Source organism: Cebidichthys violaceus, unplaced genomic scaffold, assembly GCF_023349555.1.
Source record: "Cebidichthys violaceus isolate CVI_PGR_0920_01 unplaced genomic scaffold, fCebVio1.0.p SCAF_5, whole genome shotgun sequence".
In the NCBI taxonomy this organism is placed as follows: Eukaryota; Metazoa; Chordata; class Actinopteri; order Perciformes; family Stichaeidae; genus Cebidichthys; species Cebidichthys violaceus.
This window is the reverse complement of record NW_027176705.1, coordinates 12145059-12172349: the sequence shown is the minus strand read 5'-3', so window position 1 is coordinate 12172349 and position 27291 is coordinate 12145059. Positions and strand designations below refer to the sequence as shown.

Genomic DNA, 27291 nt, shown 5'->3' with positions numbered 1-27291 from the left:
GACGCTGTCTTCCATCACACTCACCATCTGAAGCACATCAGTCGAGACCATCTGCATACAGCACATGGCAGTGGCTAGAGCACACACAATGGTGGAGATGACGTTAAGGGCACATACGCTGAACAGCAGCTCCTACAGGAGAGGAGGGGAGAGGAGGAGACTGTTAGAGGAACAAAAGGAAAGGAGGAAGAGTGTGAGAAATAAGAGAAATGACAAGGGTGCAAGAGAGAAGATGAGGAGAGGAAGAGAAGACAGTTAAAGATATGAACAGATATGGTGAATGTAGAACAAAAGTTAAAGACACAAAAGGCGACACAAACAGCGTTGTCGTAACCAACTTCAAAACAGCACAGCACTTCTACAAATAACTGGTTTAGTAAGACAACCACACAAAACTAAGAAGATTGCTAATCTGCAATGTTAATAGATCTATTTTACAATTTCTACCTACATGGAGGCCTAGCATAACGATTCGACATCAGGGAAAACAACCTCATTAACATCCAAGGTTAAGCAAAAAACATAGACACATTCACACTCTGACAATGCAGTGGACAAGGGGACAAACCAGTATTGAATCTGTCAGCAGAAATAAATGTGCATGCCAGTGAAATACTAGCCCAGCACACTGAATCAGAGAAAAGACGTATGACTGCTGCTATTTGTGCTATTCTTCTAAAAAGTAGAAGATGATCATCTTTAAGCGGCTCCATTTTTAAACCATAATGTGTTCTGTACATCCTGACAAATTAACCTATAATAACTGTACTGTATGAATTAATTTCCTGCACAGGAACTGTAATACCACCTGCATGGTAATTGGCTCTGGGAATAGCAACTGCCTTGCACAGAGAGCATGTTAAAAGTAGAGAGGATGATAGCAGCTTGTACTGGATCTGCAGTCCACTCACATGTAACTCCATGCTCCTTTATTGAGTTTAACTGTGTAAGACTGTCAAAATATGAGAGGGAGGAGGAGGAGAGCTGGTAGAAAAAGGGGTGAATGTGTGGCAGACATTTTGACTTTGGCTGTTTTAATTGAAATAGCTCAAAACAAGAGGAAGTTAATCTAACTTACGAGCTCATACATCTGCAACCACAAACTTAGATTACACTCACACAGGTGAACAAAAACATCATGATATATCTATATTTAAATTTAAAAAAAAAAATCAAACACAACTGTCCCAAAATATATATGAATGTAATAACATAATTTCTTAAAGACAAGGACAGGAGGGACTTTCAGCACTGGAATGAAAACTTTACTTCCCGTCTTGTTCATTGTGGCATATGAATTTCCTGTTACCACACAAAAAGGGTTTTCCAGCCTGTCGCACAGATTATTCACCAGATTCAGGAGGCACATAATTAACAGTGACATTACAAAACCCTGACTTGTATTAGGCTCCTGATTAGCTGCAGAGAGGACAGCCGTCTCCCTTGGCTGATATCAGACAGAATTGTCAACTCGTTAAACTCTGTTTCCAGTCCACTCGAACTCGGTGGAGTGGGAAGATTCAAAGTTCAAAGGGCTTTTTAAAGGAGGTTCAGGCTAGGTGTCGTTTTGCCAATTAGATCCCTTGACTCGCTTCCACTAACTTTGACGTTTGTGATATTAAATGGATCAGTTGCCACTTCTGCAACTGTTTTTCAAACATGTTTGATATCCAGTAACTAGTTGCCAAATATCAAGTCTGTGTGAAGTTAAAGCGGAGATGATGCCAGTTGGAACCAGCAACGTTGAAGTTGTGCAGTGCCAGCTATAAAATACAACTAATACATGTTTGCCTTGGAAGCTAACAGTTTTGGAGCTTTTTTTGCGTTGGAGGAAAGTCTGGAGAACTAAGCACAAGTCTGTTTCACATTCAAAACTCAAACCCAAATCATTAGAGTCATTAGAGATTGTTACTGATTTTAGCTGAATGAGAATTACAGTAATTTGTTAAATAGTTTGGATGTTTCTACAGAGAACAAAACTAATTTACTCCAAATTATTACTTTACATTACTGCTAATCTTTGTCCCACATTAGTCATGGTCTTTGATATTTTTGAATATATGTCTCAGATGGACACAAGGTGTGAAGACTGACATGACACGAGAGAAAGTGAAGATTCAACCTTTTTTTTATACATCAACTATTGTAATTTGTATTTTTAAATTTTTTTACATTTGTACACTTGGAAAATTAGCTTGTATAGGAACATGAAAAAGAAACATAATCCATCACAATAAACAAAATGTGTGGTACTGTAGTAGACAACATAATATAACTTTGATCACAATAAAATTATCATGACTATTTCCATAAAAGCAGTTGGTGTGGTATGCTGGTATGATCATTTGATCCCACAACTAATATTACCTCCATGCATGAGTGGCACCTGGGAAGTGACACCTGCTGCCTAGTCTGACCACAACCTTATAGTGACAGATGGTATAGCATTCTGAGTCTAACAGGGGACTTGATTGGGTTTTCACATCACTGATTCTCAACTGTTGTCTCACGAACCATGAACGTCTTGACCAGACACAAACTACACACGTCTCCACTAGCTGCTCCCTCTAAAGTAGGACAGGCTTGCAGCAGCACCCTGCTTTTCTCCAGCCAACATGGAGTTTCAGTTGATAGTCTCCGCTGACCTCCGCTGTCTTTGGCATCTCCAAGCAGCTCTTTACAGGATCTGGCAGAAAACCCAGCACCCTCACGAAGCCATACAGTAGTTTTCAGGGAGGTCAGTCCGTTGGCATAGGCCTTCAGATATTTTCTAACCTCCAATGACAGGAAGCAGCAGATGTTGTAGGTCCGGGATGCCACTAATCATAGACTACTAAATGCACAGACTTCACAGTAAAGGAAAAGCTTTTCTCATACCTAGAGTCTTGACCTACAGAGCTTAAATGCAAAAAGGTGCAGAACACGCAATGAATGGGGAAAATCATAGATTCTTGAGGCTGAATAATCAATTGGATTCACACATTCAACAAAATCAATTGCTGATTTAGGTCCAAGAGAGCAAACGGATCACAAACATTAGAGGCAACAGTCATCTAAAAGCAAGGCTCTAGGTGAGATTTTTGTTCAGCGTGTATCCCTGCAGGGAGGGGTGTTGGTTTATTACAGTAAATGTAGTTTTTTTATGACAGCTTCATTTGAGCTATTTTTGTTCAGTAATATATCTGCAGAGTAGATGTGAGCCGGTGCATTTCTGTGATTTCCCTTGTGACCGCAATGTACATAATGACATAATAAATCCTGCCAGGCAAATAAATGTAAGAACACCTCTTAAGAAAGTGTTTAACATGCCTGCTCAACAGATATTTAACCTCTAGAAGATACCTTGCCTCAAACCAAACAGGTTAGTGAGTTACATGGCAAGGTTACACATCCGCCCCCTTACAGGAAATCACAAATTATCTCAATACCCCCTCCCACTGACGATTTACGGCCCCAGGCAATGTAATGAAAAGAAAAACGGAATGGAAATGAAATGTGTCTGCAAAGAGTGAATGACACATTTTCGCAGCAAAATGAATAGTGCTGCTGAAAGAAAACTTTTAAACAGGAAGAAAGATGCTGCTGAGAAAAGACGGAATAATAAACTTAGGGTGGTTTAATAGGCTACTCAGTCTACCTGCTGTGATAATGCAGTACTCCCGTAATGTAATTTAGTGACAGAGGAACTATATGGCAACTGCACCATGAGTTCATTAGGATCAGCGAGCCATCTGAAATGGCCGAGGACTCAGGGGACTCAGGCATGACAGCTTCCTCTTAGACATAATTCAACTCATCTGACTACTTTGCCACTTAATAATGGCACCAATTCCCATATCTCTTTTAATTAGCTATGATCAAAATGACAAATGTGCTTGATCTTTCCTCTTTTCAGAAGCATGCTTCATCCTATGAAGTCTTTTATTTGGTTATCAATGTTTTATAATCAATCAGAGTAATAAAATGAATGGATATGATTGTCGTTATCCAATGAAGACACAGTATCACATACTGTATATCATTCCTGCAGACACTGAGTCAGGATAAATCTACAGAGATCGTGCACTCGCAAACTACCGCCAGACCAGGCTGGATACACACTGCATACTAAGAGGTCTGCAGCTATGGGAAAGACAAATGCTGTTGCCATTCTCCATTTCCTGCCCAATTAATCTGAGACTGAACACTTTCAGTGTTTTGTATTTTATGTCATTCGGCTGTTCTCACATGGGATATGTTATAAAGAGAGAGAGGAAACTTGGAGACATCAGTTTAGACTCGATGATTCTAGCAATTGAAAGCTAATTATTTTCGAACGACTACAGACTGTTACTCAAGTTAATAGTATCATTCTGATTAGAAAAGGAACCAGAGTGGTAGAGTCTGTAGCCATGCTAGCGGCTCTGTGAGACTGGACGTCGGCATATCAGTGCACATCACAACAACTATTCTAACATGCTGATGATCATATAAATTACTGTACACCTGTCTACCACAAAATATCTAATTTATTTTACATAAGTTATATATTATCTCTATATTTTAACCCGTTTTTCTATTTGCGTGATTCTTTTTATACATATTTATTGAGCATTGTTGGACGGAGCCTGAGATCTATGATTTTCATTGTGAACAACTGCTTCTCTGTAATTGTTGTATATATGACAATAAATAACTTGCAACTAAAAGCAAAGTACAGCTGAAACTAAAGGGAATGGCATGTTTAGCAGGTATTTAAACAAAGAAAAATTTGCCTTATGATTGCATGAAATTAGATGTTTCACAAATACACACAAGTCAGCCTCATGGTAGTGCTAGAGGGGAAGTCAAAGGATCACCAAAGACAGCAGACTTCAGCATCTTGGGACCATGAATGTATGTACAAAAAAAACAGATATTTCAGTCTGGACCAAAGTGGTGGATCGACTCACTGACATCCCTAGAGTTTAGGAGTAAAAGGAAATCTTGAACCGTAACGTCTACACATAAAATTCAAGTGGCTTGAATTTATGCTCAAATCCATTTGTTTCCACACATCTAGACTTTCATCTCTGGAATGCAAATAACAAAAGAGTAAATAAATAAATAAATTGATGAAATTAATTTTCTGGAAGTCAGATTTACACAATGTGGTTTGCTATTTGAATAAAACTGATTTCCTTGAGTTGTCTCTCAGTCTGGCCGCACAAATGGATTTCAAACAGTCACTTGCAATGAGGACATCACTTAGTGCTGTTAAAGCCATAATGGCAGCATGAAAACCAGGCAGCATGAATCAACATCTACCATTTTTGACGAGTGCAACACAAAATGTTGTACAGCGATGAAATATTGCTAAGATGTCAAAAGCAAGAGAATACATCGCCAGTCTTTTATTTGAATTGTAAATAACACACCGACAGTCAGTACAGTTAGTACACATGGTACAACGTGTCGTGATCATAGCCACCAGCAGTTGCAACAGTTACATCCGTCTAAGTTCTTCTAAGTTACCTGCAGTCTGAACACAGTCTATCTAGTATAGAATGAGTTTTACATGGGAAAACAACATCGTCTCTCACCATCAGCACATTGAAATCACATGCTGGCTCACACCCACCTTGAGACGTAGACGAATGGTGTTGCAGTCCCTCAGTGGATTCAGTTTCAGCGTCTCTCCCAGGTTGTTGCAGCTCGTACTCTGGTGCTGCAGCTCGCAGCACACACACACGCCATCGCTGTCAAACTTGAGCTGGGGGGGAGGAGGGGAGAACACACATCCACACTCATGCATGCACGCCACGTACACAAAAACACACACACACACAGACACACAGACACGCGCATACACACCCAAAAGCACACGCACTGATCAGACCTGAGCTTGGTTTGTAGTGGTGATGTAGTTCATGCTGGGATTACCTCTGACATGAACACACTGTGAAAACAGTCAAAAAGATAAACTAAACAGACACAAGATACTGAATATGATTCTGTATTGTGATTGAGAAAGGCTGCTGCATATGGCTGATCAGAAGTGCACAAGAAAAGAAGAGCGGCTGTGAGATATGTGGAGCTACCCAGGGAGGGACGGAGGTAGAGCGTACCTCTGCTATGTGTCCCAGATTGAGAGAAACAGGACATGAACCCAACGAGTATGGGTTAATTACATTGGGGAGAGGAGATGAGGAACGTTAGCATTTCAGACATGACTAGGGGAGGGTCTCTGGGGAGCCACATGAATCAGTGAAGTTGGTCTACTCGGCTGGTCCCACTTTCGCAAGCAGAAAAGTTGCTTCTAATGTGTAAGTGGTTGGGGTTAGTGGGTTGGTTGCTGGATGAATCACAAGGGGCTTCTTCAATCATGAAAAAAAATAGGAGATCCTGGCGCTATAAATTCAGCTTTAAAAAAAATCAACTTAGCATCTCATTTTGAAAATGTGAAGACTGAGTGTTCTGTGTCCAACTACTTCTGATCACCAGCTGCAAGGAGTAAAAGCTCAATAAACTTATTTTGAAGTGTGCCATCCTGTTTTCCATGTGTTAACACAGCTGTTGGAAAAGCCAGAGTGCAGAGAGCATGTATCCAACTGCTGGAAAGCGCTTGTGAAAAATTCTATCAATTTTACACAGGTGAGATCTGCTCAGCTTGTGAAAACAGTTGTATGATGTTTTTTGTGGCTGTGGAGGAGCTCCAGCACATCTGATGTCATCAGGGGTTATCTTTTTGAGAATGTAGTGACTAACATATATGGACTCAATCACTGGAGATGTGACATGATGCCACTGAACCTCAAAAAACATGCCGGCATCGCCCACCATTACTCAAAGATTCAAATGTTGTTCAGTGGTACAACGTGGGGAAGTTGGGAAAGGTTCAACTTTATGTAAATGCCTCTGTCACACTTCTTTTTATAACCCCGTGAAACTGAAGCATATAGTTGTTTTCTAATCCATTCAACCACGTAAAAGTACTTCAACCTAAGGGTCGGGTTAAGCTAGAAAAAAAAGAAAAAAGGGTTTATAGTGGTTCCAAACAGCCATACTTGAAGGGTGGGCTGAAAGCTGTTCGCCCATCGAACAAGCTCTTGAATTGGAGTATTCTGGCCCCTTTAATGTATCTGTATGACTTAAAGTCAGGAATCGGTGTCTACTGCTTCGATTCTGACCACGTCTCTCTTGAGTCTCTCTTGAGTCTCTTTGAGTCGCTGCAACACTCTTTCAAAGTTGTTTATCTGTATTTGAGCTATTTTAGATTCTGGCAAAGATGGATGTGATAATCACTAGCCATTAGTCATTAACAGACAAATAGTTCAGTTTACTTTTGATATTGACTCAGAGCTGCAGCCTGCTCAGAGCAGAAGTGCCGCCTGTCAGCCTGCCACGTGCCAACATTCATGAATTTAAATGTTGACTCACAGGCAGACAACAATGAACACATGCCTATTACGCAACAACAACAAAATACAAGTACTGCACCAATCTTTCACATTTATCTACAGGCTTATGGCATAGTCCCTGCATGTGTTTGTGATGAAGATATAAATGAGGCTACTGAGAAACGCCATTATTTGGCATGTCAGTGGTGTTGTACTTATTTTAGCTTTTCCAGGTCGTCATTGTAAATGAGAACTGGTTCTCAATTGACTTGGTTAAATAAAGGTAAAATAAATAAATACATTTTAATGAAAAATATAACATAATTAGAATTTTTAATTTTTTTGTTGTAAATGTAACACTTGAAAGAGTATGTTGACCTGATTCCATCTATCATTGTGTGATGTCTATGTGCGTTCTTACTAAGAAGAAGGGGTTTGATTTATGATGCTTTAATCGATCAGGTTCTGACATTTGATTCAATAAAATATATATATATATATATATATATATATATATATACACATTTTTTTTAGTTAAAGTCCAGTGGGTCTCACCAGCTGACACTCCTCCAGAGAGTTGACCAGCTGAGCGTTCTGGCAGGACAGGATGGAGCCCGCCAGGTTGAGCATCACACACACAGCTGACAGCAGCATGAAGAATGTGATCTGTGAAAGAGAAAGAAAAAGAGAAAGAAAGACAACATAATGTCAAAATGTTGCTGCTTACAAACACTGATTCGACACTTATATCTTATAATACTTATAATACTTATAATACCAGAGGTGCAGTGTACTTTGCCAATCACTCGTCACTCAGTGATTTCATCAGATAACCAAAGTGGAAATTAGCACTGATGTCAAGAGAAATCAAAAACCTGTTTGTCCTCAGACCTCAAGAGTCTGACTGCAAGAGCAAATCTAATCACAGAAAAGCTTTTCACCAAATGACATAACAAACAACTTATTGTCAGATCAGAATTCTCGACCCACAGCGAGCTATTTCTATCTTTGTCGACATCTGAACAATGTTGGAGCGAATGTCTTGCATTCAAAACACAGACACACATGCACACACACTAACAGAGCTTATATTTCTCTATGCTTTAAGCGGATACAGTTGGCAGTTTAGGTCCAATGTACTTTCACACCAAAGGTTTTTCCCTCTTTTCCTCAGGGTAAAGCCTTCTTTTTATTTCCAGGCTAACAGCCCCGTGGATATCAATCCTGTTAGAATAAATACGGCTACCATTTCTGATACATTAAATTACAGGTCAAGCACAACGGAAAATAGTTTTCAAATTGACAACAGACAGTCTGTCCAGGAAATTTGAAACCAGGCGCCAGCGTTTTCTGAACATTTTCACGGGTTCATAATTGATGAATTTAATTAAAAATGACAATAGCCTATTTTCAAAGCTTGTGTTGGTGGAGGACATAAAGGGCACTAGCAGGAGGAGTTTGGCGGCTATAAAGGTTATTGACAACACACATACACAGATGGAAAGGAGGAGAGAGGCACCAGGGGCGGAGAAGGGAAGGAACTGGAGGTGGCATGTAATAAACAGATGGAGCGATAAGTTTAAGTGCTTTTCACCATGGCAGAAAATTGAAAGATTGAGAGGCTGATGGGCGAGAACGAGGAGCACCTCTTTGGATGGAAAATCAGAAAAAGAGTGACGGTAAATTAAAACAAAGTTAAAACAAAAGGAACAGTGCAATTATGAATAGACAGAGAAAGAGAAGAAGAAGAGGAGACAAACAGAACAAGACTCTGTAGTCCTGTGGTTCATTGGTGGTGATGATGTGTAGATGTGATTAATTAGCATTTCATTTGAATACGATATCAGCTGTTTGGTTTTCTGGTCGATCAGCTGCACAAGAATGTAATCAAGTCTCTGGGTAGCAAAATCAAAGGCATGACCCTCCCACTTACCCTACTCTTTATCTGATTGGCAAGTATACATTGTGTATATATATATATATATATATATATATGTATGCACACACAGAGGGAGACTGACTTCATTCTAGTTGTTTGCTGCTATATTAATGCTCTGAATATTTCATTTGGCATATGGCTTTGAGGATATTTCTTACTATATACATACATAAATGTAAAATTGACAGCTTAGCATAATTATAAAACACCAGAGCAAATGCTGACTGATGGCAAACATGAAAAAGGTTTTGTGCACACACCAACATTACCGAATCACTTCTGTCAAGTGCATTTTGTTTGCATATGAAAACAAAAACACAAGGGCTTGTGAGGAATATTGTACATTGCCACCTTGACAGAACATTGATTTCATTTTATTGATGCTAGTGTAAGATATGATGAATTTATGTACGCTGTGATAAAGTTTGGAAGAACTGAAGTTTCTCACCCAGACTGATGGGATCAGTGAAACAAGCTAACAGAGATGGGCCATATACATTATGAAGTGTTTCTTTTTAGGGATGAATGTTTTTGAAACTCATTGAGAATTACTGAAAGCAGAAAAATCACAAATGCAAGAATGTTTCTACAATTTAAAATGTTCTTCTGGTAATTTGTTTCTTTTTAAACAGGATACAAGAAGACAATCTGAGTGCTCTTCATTGTGAACATTAGCTTGGTATTTCAGAGGAAAACTGTTACCGCCGGTTCTGTAGTATCCAGAGGAACAGACTTCTGTCCTAACGTCCAGACTGGCTCTATATCATTGATTACCCGGTGTGACAGTAATAGTTAAGTTTTTTAAAATGCTGCTCCACAGAAAGCATCTTCATTAGTTCACATGGGAGTGTAGGAGTATTTAACTCGAATGGTGCCATTACAATAACTTTCACAAAGAGGATATTAAAAATGCACAAACCAGTGACAGTAAAAGCTATCTCTGACACACAGGCCATTAGCTGTATTTCAATGAAACCTCTCCGGGTTTACATCGTTGCCAGCTGAGCCAGTCGGATAAAATGCTGCACCTCAAACAATAACCGGCTGCAATTCCAACTGAGGAGAAAACAATCCCTCTTTATCGAAGCTCCAGTGACTGTGGGGGTGAACTGCCATAATATCACGCCGCTTTAAAATAATATTTAGTTTTTTGTTTTGTTGCATCATTTTTAGAAATCTGTGTCAGATCTTCCAATCAGTCTTTATTTAAATCTGCAGCAACAATAACAAACACACAACCACAAGACAACAAAGTGATGCCACCACCACCCTGATAATTCACACACTGGCTGAATCGTGCGTTTTTATGAAACAATGGTGAAAAAGTCCCACATGAAATCCTTTTGATATCCAAACAGTCCTCTCCAGGCCTGTGTGACCCAGGTGTCACCTGTACGTCCCCCGCGGTGTCTCTCTGCTGAGCCGATTGTCACGCCTGGCCCCACACCAATGCCTTCTCATTACCATGTCGGATCACATAGCACCATTTAGCAACTAGTCATTAATTACTGCTGCGCTGCCCTCTGCATGTCAAAGAGGTAAACACACACACACACACACACACACACACACACACACACACACACACACACACACACACACACACACACACACACACACACACACACACACACACACACACACACACACACACACACACACACACACACAAAGCTACGCAAGAGCCACTTGGTCGCTGTAACAGCCGAGGCCGATTTACGCTGCGTGTCATCTCACATCGTTTAGCGCTCACTGTAGAGGACAATACACCACAATATAATCACCATTCATCTCCATGACACACACTCATAGATTACGATATAAAACCCAAGGTTCAGGTGTATCACTGTAATTCTCCATAACTGTCAGTGAGGTGAAATCATTTGGCTTTAGCGTTGCCTCTTTTTATCCTTCATCCAGCTGCAGTAGTTTTTCAAACTGCAGAGGTAAGAGATGGTGTTTTAGATGGAACATGTAGTAAAAAAAAACAAAGTAGACTGTTTAGAGTTTTGTTCTTGTGCACTGGAGAGGTGTAGTTAGGTAAGCTGTATTTAAAGGTGTATCATCTTAAAGGTACCTTGTGTTTTTTAGGGCTGCCTCCTCTTAGGTGATTAGTAGACTAATTGGTTGTTTTGGTCGAAGACTCGTAGTCGACTAGGATCTCTTTAGTCAATTAGTGGTTCTTTATGCTTTTTTCATGCTGAATGACATATTTCCAAGAAACTTACGAGCACATCTCTGGTACACACAACATTGAAAGTGGTGCTTTTGTGTCAACAAAGGCAGGGAAGAATAAGACTGCTATAGTCAGTAATAATAATGCATGATAACAATGCAGAATTTTAAATACTTGGTAAATTTTGTATTAAAAAGAAACTGGATTCAACAAAATTGTTATATTAAGGATTCACAAAATGGGTTTTGGCAACACTGAATGTAAACCGAAACTTTGTTTATTGACAAAAAAAGTTCTACATTTTTGGAAATAGGCTTATTCGCGGAGAGTTAAATAAGAGGATTCATATCACTTTATCTGTTTAATATAAGGCCAGCAGGCGAACTGATGTTTTTACATTTGCTTAATTGTAAACAAACAACTGATAACATTTCAATTAGTGAGGTGGATTTTGTATTCTTAGCTGCTTCCAGTCGTTCTGTTGAGCTAAGTTAACAGCCTGCAGGCTTTAGCCATATATTTACATGATGGATAGATATGAGAGTGCTATCAATCTTCTAATCCAACTGCTATCCAAAATGTTTTCCTAGTGTGGAGTTTGAGTGGATTTGGGAAATCTCTGTAAATCAATGTCAATTTAACAAATAACACAAACTATAAACATTTATAGTCTTTCCGTTGTAAAGCTCTCCTCATTTATCACCACCACCAACAAAAAAACCAAGCTCATTCATCATCACCTCTGTTTATTTGAAGAAACACAAATCAGAGATAAGATAAGCATCTCAGTGGGAAACTGGACTGATGGAGCAGCAAACAATAATACGCTTTCATTGTTTCATTATAAGCCAACTATTATAAGAACAGAGGAAAGTGGGGGCTCATATATTATCAACTGACAATTTCAGCAGTATTTTAAGCAGCAATGTATGAATATTTCATTATTGGAGTATATGCCCTGAAGCTTACACATATATGCACAAAACTTCCATGTACACACATGTGGCACAAATCTGATAATATGCAAAGTGCATGTGCAATTTTGTCTGTTAATACTATTATGACTGAAACATTCAGTAAAATACAGACGCATAAAAACAACCTTGTGCATAAAGACCTTCACACGTGTATTAGTTCTACAGATTATCATGCATGCGCTGCATCTCTAACATGCGTGACAACCTCATGAAATCTATCCGTTAACTTAATGTCAGTGCCATACCTCCTCATATCTGAATGGAGGATCTAAGGATAAAAGGAGTTGTAGGTTATAACGTTCTTTGAGACAAACTTGTGACTTGGGGCTTTATTGTTTGCTGATGCTGGTGTTTGTCCTCATTAATCACTTATATTGGTATAAATGATGAGTGATTAAGGCGAAGGCAATTGTTCATCATGTGGACAATACAGTTCCTAATTAATTACATAGAAGAAAGGTTCAACTCTAGAGTGGAAGGATTATTCGATTAGTCTATCAATAGAAATTCGATTCATTTCAAGTCACTTTTGAAGCAAAAATGTCAAATATTCTCTGGATTGAGAAGTTGGAAGTGAGGATTTGCTGTTTTCTATTATTGTAAAAATACATTTGATTTTTGGGTTCTTGTTCTGAAAAACCAGACCAATTATTGGTCAAATTTAGTGGTATACGCACTATGGGATACCACAACATTCAAATCAGCCTATTTAAAAAGACATAATGATGTAGAGAAGGGGTTTAACCCTGTGGAAGTGCCTCAGGGCAAGGTAATTAAAGATTGGGCAGTTGTGATCAGGTGGGAATTATATAAAAGTAGAATTTGAAACACTGTTAGCATCCTTTGACTGCAGCACAAATTAGTATTTAGTCTGCAGCAGCACTGCGACACAACGCTATTTATTTAAATCATCCCTGAGCCATGAGAGTTGGAGGCAATGTTGTTTTGTCTTTGCTCCTGCTCAGTAGATCACAAACACTCTGATTCAGTTTCCCTCTGACACTGTATATCAATCCTCAGGCCCTGCAGAGCTCAGAAACATCCTGGAACAAACAACTCTTTAAGAGGAATAAGAGATCATTACTGAATATTGATTGACAGGAAACTGTCATGTATTAGCCTTAGGAATTTCCAGATCTTAAAGTAATTTAAAATATGTTAAAATACACCCCTACCTTGGGGTTAAGCCACAATCAGCAAAGAAAACAATGTATTCTCCTGGTGTCCCTTCTACTGACTTTATAAACACACTCAAGAAAGCAAGCAGCTGGTTCTCATTGGCTCCCACTGCTAACAGAAATACCTTTCTACCTTCCTGCTCCCTCCTCCCACTGAGGACTGTGGTGGATATCCTTATATGCGTGTGTGTGTGTGTGTGTGTGTGTGTGTGTGTGTGTGTGTGTGTGTGTGTGTGTGTGTGTGTGTGTGTGTTTCGACCACATCACCAGAATTAGTTGTGATAGGAGTTGAGTGACCTTGAGTTCAGTGCCGGTCCAAATAAACAGTGGAGGTGTTGATACTAACTCTCAGCAGCAGAACCCAGGGGACGTCACACTAAACCAGACGTAACGACTTCCACAGACCCCTAATCCTGCCGGGGAATAGCTTAATCACGGGAGCACACATCACTTTAAACCCCCACTCATGTAAGTATATGTACTTAGAGATACGACACATATACATTTGCAGAAACTCTAACTCGACAAAAACACCGACGGTAAGCGAGTACAGCGAGCCGAAATGCAAATTTATCGAAAATATAAACACAGTTGAACGCAGCAGCATACATATTTGCATCTTCTCGGTACCTTAAGGTGTTGTTTACACTGCACAGCAGAAGGATTGCATGGAGATTAAATTCACACCTAACACCTTGTCTCCGTAAATTGATGTATTTCCTGTTTAACAGGACACTGGGTTTATGAAGTGCATGATAAAGTAAGATAGTGGACTCCTGCATGCCAGCAATAGGACCTAATGTTTCAACATAGAGCCTTATGAGACGTACAACGCCATAAGATGTTATCACACCATTAAAACAAGCTTCGTTCTAGGTGGTCACGAACACCATGTTTTTATATTTCTATAGTTGTTGACTGGAAGAGTTAAAAAAACAACACTTTGCCTCTCGACTTTGCTCTTTGGCTTTGATGTGCAGTCATGTTGACAGCATGTCAGACTGCATCTCCACAGGATGTGATGGATTAGTTCCTGTGGTTACAGACATCATGTGGAAGTTGCACTCCAACACCTTTTATTGGCAGATGAGCCGTGAAACCTACATCAAGTCTGCTGAAGCTGAACTACAGCTCTCATGTTAGAGTACTTTTTGAATCTAACCTTTTACCTTTTAAATAATGTGAATTCACCAAGTACAGCCCTCTACCTGCAAAACATCCACATGAGGAGTGCATAGATAATGGGTAACTAGACGGTCAGGTACTATAAGAGAAGTATGGTTGCTCTGTGTAAGGAGTTCATCTGTGCCAATGCTCACACTTATTGATCAAAACAGACCGTGAAAGACAGCATCAACCCAAGGGTCAGTGGCTGATTAACCTCCACTTCTCAACATTTTAATCAACCACTGACCTCTAAAGAGCTAAAACAAGGAGGCTCTGTCTTCTCTGCTCCCCTCAAGGCTCTTGGTGGGGGGGCTGCTGTAATGAGACAGGCCTATAATGAACCTAGTCCCAGCAGACTCTCACACCACACAGAAGGAGTACAGCAGGAACTTTGTAAAAGATGCTGCTTGCTTGAGGCGGTCCATTGAAAATCAAGGATGACGTCTCCATAAGTTATTAATAGGATGTAAAACGCTATCAAATATGATACATTACACACAAGACATCACAGGCTGTGATGTCTGATCGGTAACAAACTGTCGAAAATATATTCAATTTATACATTGAGGTTCTGCTGACAGAATTTAAGAGAATATGGCAACTTTTCATGGATTGACACTTCCTAAACAGAGTAGGCCTATGTCAGCAATATAAACCCAGGTACACAACAACACACATCTAAACAGCCTATTTAGCTACAGTATATAGCAGCATTGTACTGTTGATCCACCACTTTGGTCCAGACTGAAAGATGTCAACAACTATTGAATGGATTGGCATGAAATGTTGAACAAATGTGTATGCTCCCCATATGATGAAGTCTACTTGGTGATCCCCTGACTTTTCCTCTGGCACCACCAGCAGATTGACATTTGTGATTGGAAGTGAAATGTCTTCACAACTACTGGATGGATTGCCATAACATTTGGTTCAGGCCAAAATTTTAATTGTCCAATATTTGGTTTGTGACTAAATACTTGCAAAACTAGCGATATTTCCCACCAGCTGTACTTTGTGTTTTGATCTAATTAGCAAATGTTTTAACATTTTAACAGACTTAACTTAACTAAGATACTGCACATGATCAACCTGCTTAACATCAGTATGTCAACATCATCTTTGCAAGAATGTTAGCATGCCAACACTAGCGTTAAGCACCTCTGTGCCAAAGGACCCCGTCACAGAGCCGCTGGCATGGCTGTAGTCTTGTTTAGTGATAGACGTTTAAAGCAAGGTGATTAAATGTATTAATAGCCGTCTCCTCTCTGTCAGTGGCATTTCTTGTGCTGCTCTTAATTTTTCGACCTTTCAACATGCAAATTAACTTTCCAATATTGCTAAATATTAATTAAAGGGCAACAGACCTCCTGAGGTCCTCCTATATTTTCTACACTGTTTTGAACGTTTTTCAATGAAATTGAAGTGGTTAATTTTGTCATTTGTGAGCAAACAGTATTACATTGAGGTACAAGTAGGCCTACTTATATTGCAAAGAAATGTTTTTCTGTTGCGTTTGTCCTCGTAAATATGATTAATCTATATTTGCATGTTTTAAAAAGCATAATGAAACCATAAACATAGCTATTAAACAACTCTTTTGATCTTTTTTTAATTTTAGGCTGAAAGTGGTCATAATGACTGCAGGAGAGCAACGTGACCTGAAATGTGACTATTTGCTCAAACACCTCTAATGCTGCTGCTGCTGTCTGGATCATGCCGCTCTTGCTCCTATGAGCCATCAGATAAGGGAGTCTATCTAATTCATATTCTAATTAATATGGAGGCACACTTCCTGCTTCTCAGGGCCTTAGGGGAGGACATCATTCATCCGGCATTATCTCGAGTCGGAAGGTTCCTGTTCACCCAGCCAACCGTTCCCTTTCAAACTCTGCCCGGATTTCTCTCACAATCTGCTCATCCCTTTGTCTGATCCCTTACCTGTCACTTCCTGTCATTTTATACAATATAAGAGCGTGTGCAAAATAGAAATAAATAGGTGTGTGCTGTTATATGCTGAGAGAAGCAATGTGGCATAAATGCAAAGGATAGCAATCAAGAGAAAAAAAGAACAACATGATTCAAAAAACTGCCCAAATTGCCTCAATGGACATCTTTTAGTCTATGTGGAAAACAGCAGAGCGGAACTTAATTTTATTTTGTTTTTTACGGTGTTGAGCAAACCACATCTCATAAGCTTTCCTTTTATTCATATTCAATTCAGTTCTTTCAATGCCATTGCTTGAAACAGCATTTCTTAGATGCACAATCAAATAAACACAACACAAAGTTAGAGCACAGTGATGAAATGCATTTAATTATCACCACACACAAACACATACACACAACAAAGAGCTTGCTTGTTGAAAAAAACTGTATCTGTAATCCAAATTACAGCCACAAGAAATAAAACTTTTTTTTGCCATTCGGAATTATCATTTGCACACCTCCATATAGTCTGGTTTAGAAAAATAAAGTGTTGTTCCTCTTGTGCCTCCAGAAAATTCACATGGAAGTAAAGAGGGTTTTGGGATTAGTTTGAAGTTGCACAATGTAGTGCCCCCTCTGCAGTGAAACCTATACACACTCTAAATGGTCTTCTTTCAAGGACGTGATGCTAAACAAGAAGTAGCCAAATAGATTATAAGATGTGATCAAAGAATACAAATTAAACAAAACGGAGTAGAAATGTAATGTAAGAGTCTCAGTGACGGGGTGTAAATATAAATAGTGATGTGAACGACTGATATCTTCCCAGTAAAAATGTATAGCACTTTTCTCGTCTTCCCACCACTCAAAGCGCTTTAACACTACATGTCATCATTCATCACCCATTCACACCCATTCATACACTGATGACAGGGGCCACCGTGCCACTTGCCCATTAGGACTCTAACTAATCATTCATACAGCCTGCAGCAGCAATTTGTGGTTCAGTGTCTTACCCGAGGACACATCAACATGGACTAGCGGAGTCGGGGATCGAACCCTAACTAAGGTGAAGGGACCTTTGTCATCATGGTTACAATTAGATTGGTTGAGGTCAGTTAGAAACAAACAGCAATGTCCCATATAAAAGTTGCAACTGCAGCACCTATACTGTAATTATAGACACAAAAGGAAAGGAACAATGAAACGGTAAAACAAGTCAGAAATTGCTGCAGAAATTCGGCACATTCATGCCATGCTCAGAGTACAGGGGCAATGATCAAAACCATCAGAAATTACAAAGGTATAACGATGAGGCAAAGTAGCACCACGTCGCCTGAAGCTGAGTCACTTAGCTGACACAGTTCACAGTGAGTGAGAATCACAAAGAAGCTTCTTTAATCACCCGCTTCTTCGCTCTACCAGCTGGAGTGAAGTTGGTTGGTAGAGCAAAGACGCTCTGCTCTTATTCTCATTTGAATGCCTTCTTGGCAGATACACAGTGTGAGAGGAGGTGATCTGAGGAGCAACGGGGACGCAGAATGGCAGTGCTAATGCAAACTGACCAGAGGTGACAGGCAAACTGTGACCAGAGCAGAGAGAAAACACTTCTGAAGCACAGACACACACACACACACACACACACACACACACACACACACAACCTTGCACTCTCTCTTTCAGCTTGCCTGGTGTATAATAAATAACACGCACACTCTTTATTCACGCTGGCAGCAAGGTTGCTTTAGAGAGGCCACTTTTCAACAGGAGGAGTCGGGGTGAAGCCTCCATGTTGGTGTGTCCCAGAGCAAGACATTTCAGCCCTGTGCACCAGGTTTAACACAGCTCACATTAACAGCTAATGTTTATGGTTAAGTATACAACATTTATTGCTGAACCTGCATTGTGATTGGATTGGAAGTACTCCATAAGAGTTTATAATTAAAGAATAGTACTTGTACCTCCCTACTTGAGCAAGTCTCTTTGATTTATTTCTACACTTAATAAACCAATTTCATAGAAATTGTGCTTGCCAAACAGCTTTCACTGCAACAAAGAAACAGCCAAATGTATTGTCTGCAGACAACATGGGATTGGTTCTGAATTTAGATTCTGTGGTAGTTATGACAACTAAATGTGCCTCTAAATTCTAACATTTCTGTCACTAGAAACACAGTTGAATCACAGTTGGAGTTAGATGAACTTGAACACATTCAGATAAACATCCACACACTGAGCCAAAATAAACTTTAAGATTTAACAAAGGATGCTGGAAAGATGCAAAAGCAGGTTGCTTAGAAACGGGGAAATATTTTTTCTTGGCAGAGGACCAAAGAAAATGTCTTCAAACAAACCCAAAGCTTCTGTCTTTGCCTTTTTGTCCTCCGTGCCTACAGCCACATCACAGCAGTGTCCCTATCTCATGTCATACATCTTTTATTTTTTCGTTTATTTTTTCTAATCCATTTAAAATGTGGAAATGCCCAAAACACCAATTACACAGTTCTGTGTGAGCTTGCTGGTGAAACTTGGGTGAAATAGCAGTTTTATGTGGAGGGAGGTAAGTGTGAGGTTTTTACTACAGTAACTAATTCCACATTGATGCTGGATGAATTAATTGAAAATGCACTCAATTAAAATATCTGAGTTATAAAATCATGTGAAGAAATACTGAAAATGAGGGTTAGTAAGCATTTCAATAATCAATCTACAGGGTGAAAAGGGTGCATCAAGCTGATTTAAACCCACATTAATATCTTTTAACATTGAGCTAAAAACTGCAATGTACAGAGACGCCCATAGTGCAAAGTCTGTAGCTCTACAGGGATTTTCAGCTTCTTTTAGCTCATTGTTTTGTTTTGGCACATTTATTGTATGGTTAAGTCTCAGCAACATCTATCAGAAGGCTGCTATGTCCAACAATAAACCCACAGTGTGCTAACTAACGAGGTGAAGCATCTAGCAAGCAAAAGACCAGAATTATTTTTCTAAGGAGTTGGTGGAGACCAAAATGGAGCTAAACAGAGGGGCTATTGGACTTACCATTGACTAGAACTGAATCCTAATGTCTGATTCTACTGGGTGTGTAAGTGGTTTGGCAAGTTGGTGGTGGTTATTTACAAGTCAACTTGTTTGGATTGTTTTGTATCCAAACATGCTTACTTCAATAAGCAATTGTGCAAGAAACTACCTTACAAAAGTTACATGTAATGTTATGTTTAATTGTTTTAGTCTTCTTTCGTCATGCCTGTCCAAAATGTGAAGCACAGTTTGATTGCATGCATGGTTAACTATTGTAATATAGATGGAAAGTGGGGGCTAATTAAAAGTGTATGAAAAATGCCCCATATCCATCATGTTTTTCACATTCTTTCCCACCATTTGATGATTAACTGCACGGCGCTTTATCAATTACATGATTGCAATTTGCACTATTTTGAACGGGAATCTGGCATGGATAGCTCCTTTCTCACTCTTATGTTTCCATATCAATTCAGTTGAACTGTGCACCTCAAATGAATGAAACAAGTTTACAGGTGTGCTGGAATACCAATGAGCTTCCCCCATTTGTGTGCCCATTCCTGAGTACAAAAGATACAATTTCATAATATAGCACCTCAGGCTAGCTTTCATTTCAGGGCTTCTCCTCCCTCTAGTCCCTGCTAGCTCTGTAAAATAACTCGAAAGAACAGAAAATCTAACCATAAAATCATAAAATCCTACAGAGAACATGAGAATAGGAGTTAATCCCCTCCAAAAGCTATTTTTGAGAGCTTTCCGTCTGTTTGAAGTAGTGCAACGTTTCCTGCAGATTTGCTCTTTGTAGACTGCCTCTCCACCACCTTCCTCTCAGTCTTCGTCGGCTCACACATTCGCAAACGTATGCACTTTTGTTTTTATCTCTGTCTGTCTGTCTGTCTGTCTGACACACACTTCCTGTCTCTGTTTTCCTTTAGCGGCTCCTGACAGGTGGTCCTGCGGGGCCCATCTCTGTTGGCAGAAGGATACATCTCCCACAAAAGCCTTTCCATCTGGGTCAAGTCAGAGATTAACAGGCCTCTAAGGAAGAGGAGAAGCACACACACACACACACACACACACACACACACACAAAATGCAAAGCAGTGGCAGCGCTGGTGTGTGCCAGTCATCTGTGCATCTGGGCATGTGTGTTTGAGTGCTGGCTTTATGTCTCTGGCTGTATTGTATGTCTGCATGCGTTGTGCATTTGTGGGTTTACATGTGCACTTACAGTTCTAATAAAAAGCAAGAGCCTGGAGCAACAACAGTCTCTTAACCGCTCAATTACACAAGATGGCAGACGGTAGTGGCTTGAATTAACAGAGCTGTATTGATGCTCCACAGTGCAAACTGGTGATGAATAATATCAGAAAATATGTTGCTGGACTGTTGCCAATCCCATAATGAATCATCAGCATTTAATAAAAAATAAAAAAGTAAGACGAATGCTCAGTTTGAATTCTATGGACTTTTACTCTTGCTGTTAGCAGCCTCAAGGATTTCAAGAGAATAAATGGAAATGACTACCGTTTCTCAGAGTGCTTTTTAGTTTGTGTTTAATAAAATCCAAATTAAAAAGCATAGACCATAGAGGATTTGATTTTGCTCTTGATATGATCAACATGAAAAGTTGGGTACACACTATGAGGGAGTTTAGGTGGTTTGCATTACATTATCATGGTAGAATGAGACAATGGATGACATCAAAAGGAATACAATTAATGAATGAAAAAAAAGGATTCCTAACATTTGAATTGTGTGTTTGTGCAAATAACCACAATAGATTATATCAAAGACTATAACAAAGTAAAAAGGTAACATGTATCATTTCTGACGGCCTACACTGACTTCAGAGCAGTTTAAATTATTTTTGGGAAAAAAATTGTCTCGAGCCTTGTATACCAGCTGCAACAAGGCCACAACAAAAACATCTGTATCAGCCAATATGGATCATCAACTATTGACAATCAGTATTGTGAAAACATCGTGACACCTTTTGAACAAAAGGGAATACCACCGCCCTATTTCTCTGTTTTCTCTTGTCATGTGCACCATTTTTTTTAAAAACAGACAGCCTAGTTTTATGAAAAATCCACCATTCCAGTAGCGATATACTTCTTTAAGTTATTCATTATAATGATTTACATTGCATCTGGTATTTTGGGAGATGTTTATGAGTTGCTCTGATATCTCTGTACACCTTCACTTGTCAAAGGGATCAATGGCTTCAAGATTGTTTGTAGCTTTCCCGGACTACTTACTCTTACCAGTCTCACGGGAGCTCTTCCTTTATTCATCACGAACAATCAATTCATGGAAGATGAAAACAAACTTCAGCTCTAATATTATTTACACTTTCAGCTTTCATTTTCTCCTGTCAATGCGATAGAGGCAGTCAAAATCAATGTTGCTAATCATAGCTGCCCTCCCAGAGTAGCAGTAGTTATGATAGTTTCTTACTTTGTTTCTGTGTCTACCTTGAGAGATATCCCTCAGAAGGTAAACGTTCCTCTGAGACTGGCATGCTGGAAGTGCAGTATAATGAAGCCTAGTGCACTCGGACACAGACTCAGCCATCCATTCACTCACAAGTCGTGCAGACATGAACCATGCATGCACACATATGAGCTCAGACATGAGCACACACTTCATTAAACATAGCAAACATTGCTATACTCTCCGGTTTTCACATTGTGTCCTTCGCATTAAGATAAGTCAAGCAGCAGCAGTAACAGTAAGTAGTACATCTGCTGTGTGTTGTTTCTTATGCCGTTTCTGAAGCCAGCACTATAGTAACAAAGAAAAACGCTCATGCTCATGACCATTGCAGTTTATTGTGATAAAGACGGTTATGGTATTATGCACAACGTTAGTAATATATTTTTCTGTCAGGGAACTGAACTGCAAATGAAACATATCCATACTGTTTTTTATTAATGGAGGCTGCTGGCTTTGAAGAGAGAATAGATACGTTTCCCTTTCAGTCTGACGCTGTTGCTGCTGTGCTGGTCCTCTTTCTCCAAACTGGAGACGTGCCGACCGCCACATAGGTAATACACTGCCTATGGATAAGTACCTCATACAACTTTACTTCAAATAATCCAAACTACTCCTTTAATGTTTTTACAGAGATACATGTTTCCTGGTTGAGTCCTCAGCAGCTATAAGCCAGGCTTGCCAGGCTGTACAGTAGTAGCTGTAGTTATGCTGCAGTATCAACTCAGTCAGCTGTGAAATGTAGCTGACATGATTGTGTGTGAACCACAATTACGTCTCGAGTCCCTCACAAGTGACCACAGAGCACTAGTTGTTCAGTCAACAGTGGAAAATAAACTGGTGAACCCTGCCTCTAATGCCTCCATTTCACCAAACCACTATCACTGCAATGTCAAACATAGTTCAAAGTGTTTGCTATAGAAAGAGATTGGCACCAATGTGACAGGAGGGAGGAGAGATTGGAGCCTATTTGGGCTGCTTAACAAAAGCTGACAGAGGAGCACAATCATTTTGTATTTGTGCTTGTGGCATTTAAAAAATTGGGGGAGTTATAATCTAGACCAGGGGTGGGCAATTATTTTTCCCAAGGGGCCACATGAGAAACATGGACTGTTGTGGAGGGCCGGACCAATAGACTGAACTCAATCCTGCTCCATATTATTCCACCTCTTTATAAAAAGCAGTACATTGTATGGTTTTGATAAGCTGCGAGTTGTAAGAGAAATATTATGATCAGTGGTGGAGTATAACTAAGTATATTTGCTTAAGTACTGTACTTATTTACAAATTCAAGGTACTTTACTTGAGTATTTCCATTTTGTTCAACTTTGTACTACATCTCAGAGGGAAATATTGTACTTTTAACTCCACTACATTTGTCTGGCAGCTTTAGTTACTAGTTACTTTAAACATTGTAATTTTTCAAACCCTTCCTCACTACCCCAACTGTGTTGGGCTTGAACGAGTGCACTGAAGTCAGGTTGAATGTCTGAGGTGGAGATGTGGAGGACAGCTGACAGGTGATCATCAGTGAGAGAGGATCGGGATCTGGATTTGTTAAACTTCATCACGGAGAATGTTTGTTCACATATGTAGGTAGATCCAAAGTGAACCAACACCTTCTGAGCATGTTGCTTTTGTAGCTTAGCTAGCAAAGCCTCAGATGTCCGTGCCCGCACTGCATCGCTGCTGCTCGCACACATTCACGAATGTACTAACATACGTAACTTGAGAAAAAAAAAAAAGCAACAGTCGCCTTCAAAATAAAAGCAATGCAGCTGTATTCTGTGCATGATGTACACTTATTTACGTTTTATTCCTAATTTCCCATTGACATCCCGCGGGCTGATCGGCGACACACAAAGGGCCGGTTATGGCCCGGGGGCCATATAATGCCCATGTCTGCTCTAGACTGAATAGCATAATAATGTGCAGAAAGAAATGCCTTTTCATTCATCAATTCTATTCAGCTATATGAATTCCGTGTGTGTATAACATGTTTTGGCAGGTAAGTGACACATCATGTGCATACATTTACCTTGTGGCTGGTTGGAGTTGGATTCATTTATATTCACACTTCTACCCCTGCACACAATAGTCAAGACTACATGAGTCAAAACTAGTTTTCACACATGTGCACTGCCATGTCACCACCCACCTCTGCATGTATGTTTACAGCATACTATGAACATCACCAATAAAAATAATCCACTGTGGGAGCATTGTGATCAAAAGACAACCAAACCGTTTTCATTGTGCTTCTGTTTCCTATAAGCTATTCATGAATTCAATATTTAATACTAGCTTCAGAGGGCATGATAGTGGTGGGTGTATAAACCACAGAACATCCCTTGATTATGTTCACAAACATCCAAGCCAGATATATTTTCAAAATACTTCCTGATATCATGTACTTTGCGTCTAACTCCTGTTTACACCAAGCATTACGTTCCACACTTGTACTTTTGTTTAAATAAGATTTCTATAAGTCACAAATGATTAAATTCACTTAAAGCGATGAGAAGCGGAGAAGGACATCAAAATGATTTAGGATTAAGGATGAGTCCAACATTGTCTCTCTGGGGCCAAAAGACAGGGTCCAAAAGAAATAAGTTAAACCACTTATAACTCAGAAGCGCACACACACACACACACACACACACACACACACACACACACACACACACACACACACACACACACACACACACACACACACACACACACACACACAGAGAGAGAAACAGAGGCTGCTAATGGGCTACTTTCATTCCTAATTACAGGATTAATTTGTCCATTTAGGCCTGTATGAAAAATGCTCAACTATTAGAGGGCAAGACTGGGTTGGACAGACGTACCGTCTCCGCCTTTTCTGGTCTGACAGACACCCTTTTAATCAATCAATCATTTAATCATCAATCAATTAATGATTTATTTGATTAACTCATTAATTGAATGATTAAAAAAAATGACACTAAGAAATTGTGTTGTTATGATTTGTTATTGTTGTGGTCTCTCTCTCTCTCTCTCTCTCTCTCTCTCTCTCTCTCTCTCTCTCTCTCTCTCTCTCTCTCTCTCTCTCTCTCTCTCTCTCTCTCTCTCTCTCTCTCTCTCTCTCTCTCTCTCTCTCTCTCTCTCTCTCTCACACACACACACACACATCAGCTGCATTAATATTTATGGCCTGGCAGGGTCACAGACTGTCACAGAGAGCACCTCATAAAGCCTTTCACCGCTGTCCTGCCGGCCCTGCTGTAGTTATGGGATCGTAATGGAAAGTCTACGGTTATCATGTGTATGTGCTGTCAGTGATTTGTGTGCATCGTTAGCGAGATATTTGGAGATGTGGGGAGCGTGTGTGTGTATGTACTATATACGTGTGCCGTGGTAGGTAAACCAAAGAGGGAAGCTGTTACCCTCCTGACCATGCAGTGCGAGCTCTGTGTGTCTGTTATAAGCAGGCAGCAGTGTGATATGCTGAACAGACGTGCTCTGGACTCAGATTTATCCCCAGAAAATCTCCAGCTATCCGCATGTCACTGAAATGGTCCTGTAAATCACACACGCTCCTTTTGTATCCGATCTAAGATAAACAGGTGCACACACAGCCATTTGTCAAATTAAGCCGTCGTGGAAGTTCAACCAGGAGGGCCATCCTAGCGCTACTCACAGACATGCCAAATATTTCTCCACAGCCAGTCAATTATATCCACAATCTTCCAGCGTTTATTCCAGAACCAGTTACTAAATATCCCTTTCTTTATATATCTTATGCACAAACAAACAAAATATTGCATTACAAACTAGTTTTGTGTATTTTTGCAAGTATTGGACAAATGTCAGGAAACATAGGAAAGAAATAGAGGGCGCAACACACAACAAAAGGTGTTTACTGGGATGAACAGATATATAAATATGATGCCTGGAACACATGAAACTACCCTCCAACCATACAGGATGTAGCTCAAATTTCTATTTAAGTACAGTACTTGAGCAAATGTACTTAGTAACATTCCACCATTGGTTTATGAAATGTGATTTCATGGGAAGGCGTAGAATGTTAATGTTATTTAAGGTGGGACAATGCACATTAATTAACATGAGCACTTGAGCCCATCATTTAAAAGTGCCAGATTTAGCCAGGCTAATTTTCATCTGCAGTCCCTGGCAGGTATAACCAGCGTGTCATGTCATGCATTTTAAGCTTTTTGCATGTCATTAAACACAGTTCTCATTCCCAATTTGCTACATACGGATATACAGAAGCATATCCGGAAAATATTGTGGTTTGGGTTTAATTAATAACGTTGTTACCTAAATTAGTAGTCAACATAAATAAGTCAACAGCTGTCTTTTGGTTCCACACAGGACAGAACCAGCGGCCTCCTGGGTAAGTCCAGTGTTTGTTTGTCCAACACATCCATCCTGACCTCCTCCTTACACAAATTTTCTCACTCTTTATACATCATCTGACTTCTAGAGCACTCACTCTGCCCGTCTATTGCAGTGGCATGAAATGACTCACGAAAAGCAAAAAATGTGTAATGATGACACCCAAAATTACTTAAGACAGTTTGGTGAGACCAGGCTGGTATATGCTAAAGGAATTAAAAAGGGCTGATAACTCAATTGTATTTCTCCCCATGTTTCTTTCTCAAGATGTGAGTTCCACTGTGAGATCCATGCACTATTTTGGGATGCCTCACATTTGAAGCAAAATTGTTTGCCTGTGTGGATAACTCTTTGCCTCAGGGTTGCCTTGGTGACTATATGAGCTGGCGCCTGACAAACGCTGCAGCAGTATTAAGGTGGCAACACATTTCCAAGCTACAAAACACCCTTGTGTATGCACACTTAGAGGATATATATTCTTAAAAATGCTGCATTCTAGCAAACACTTGTAAAATATTGGATTGGTATTATACTGGCAGGACATATGCATTTGTGTTACTGCCTTTTTAGTGATTAAATGTGCATGATTGTGCTTACGTACATAAGGTTTTAACATGTTTTAACAACGATTGGTTTGCTTATGAGTAGTTTAACTTTCATT

The 27291-nt window shown here is 39.7% G+C and overlaps 1 protein-coding gene across 2 annotated transcripts in view; it reads right to left on the bottom strand.

Annotated features, from left to right (window-relative positions):
• Window positions 1–27291, bottom strand: part of fam189a1 (family with sequence similarity 189 member A1) — an 85701-nt gene that overhangs the window by 10870 nt on the left and 47540 nt on the right. The window contains exons 3-5 of one of the 2 annotated variants that reach the window (XM_068731148.1): window positions 7914–8024; window positions 5600–5764; window positions 25–132 (exon numbers count right to left, since the gene is read on the bottom strand). In XM_068731148.1, coding sequence (XP_068587249.1) covers window positions 25–132; window positions 5600–5764; window positions 7914–8024 — 384 coding nt within the window. The remainder of the gene's footprint in view (window positions 1–24; window positions 133–5599; window positions 5765–7913; window positions 8025–27291) is intronic. The other variant, XM_068731149.1, reaches the window with a different exon arrangement.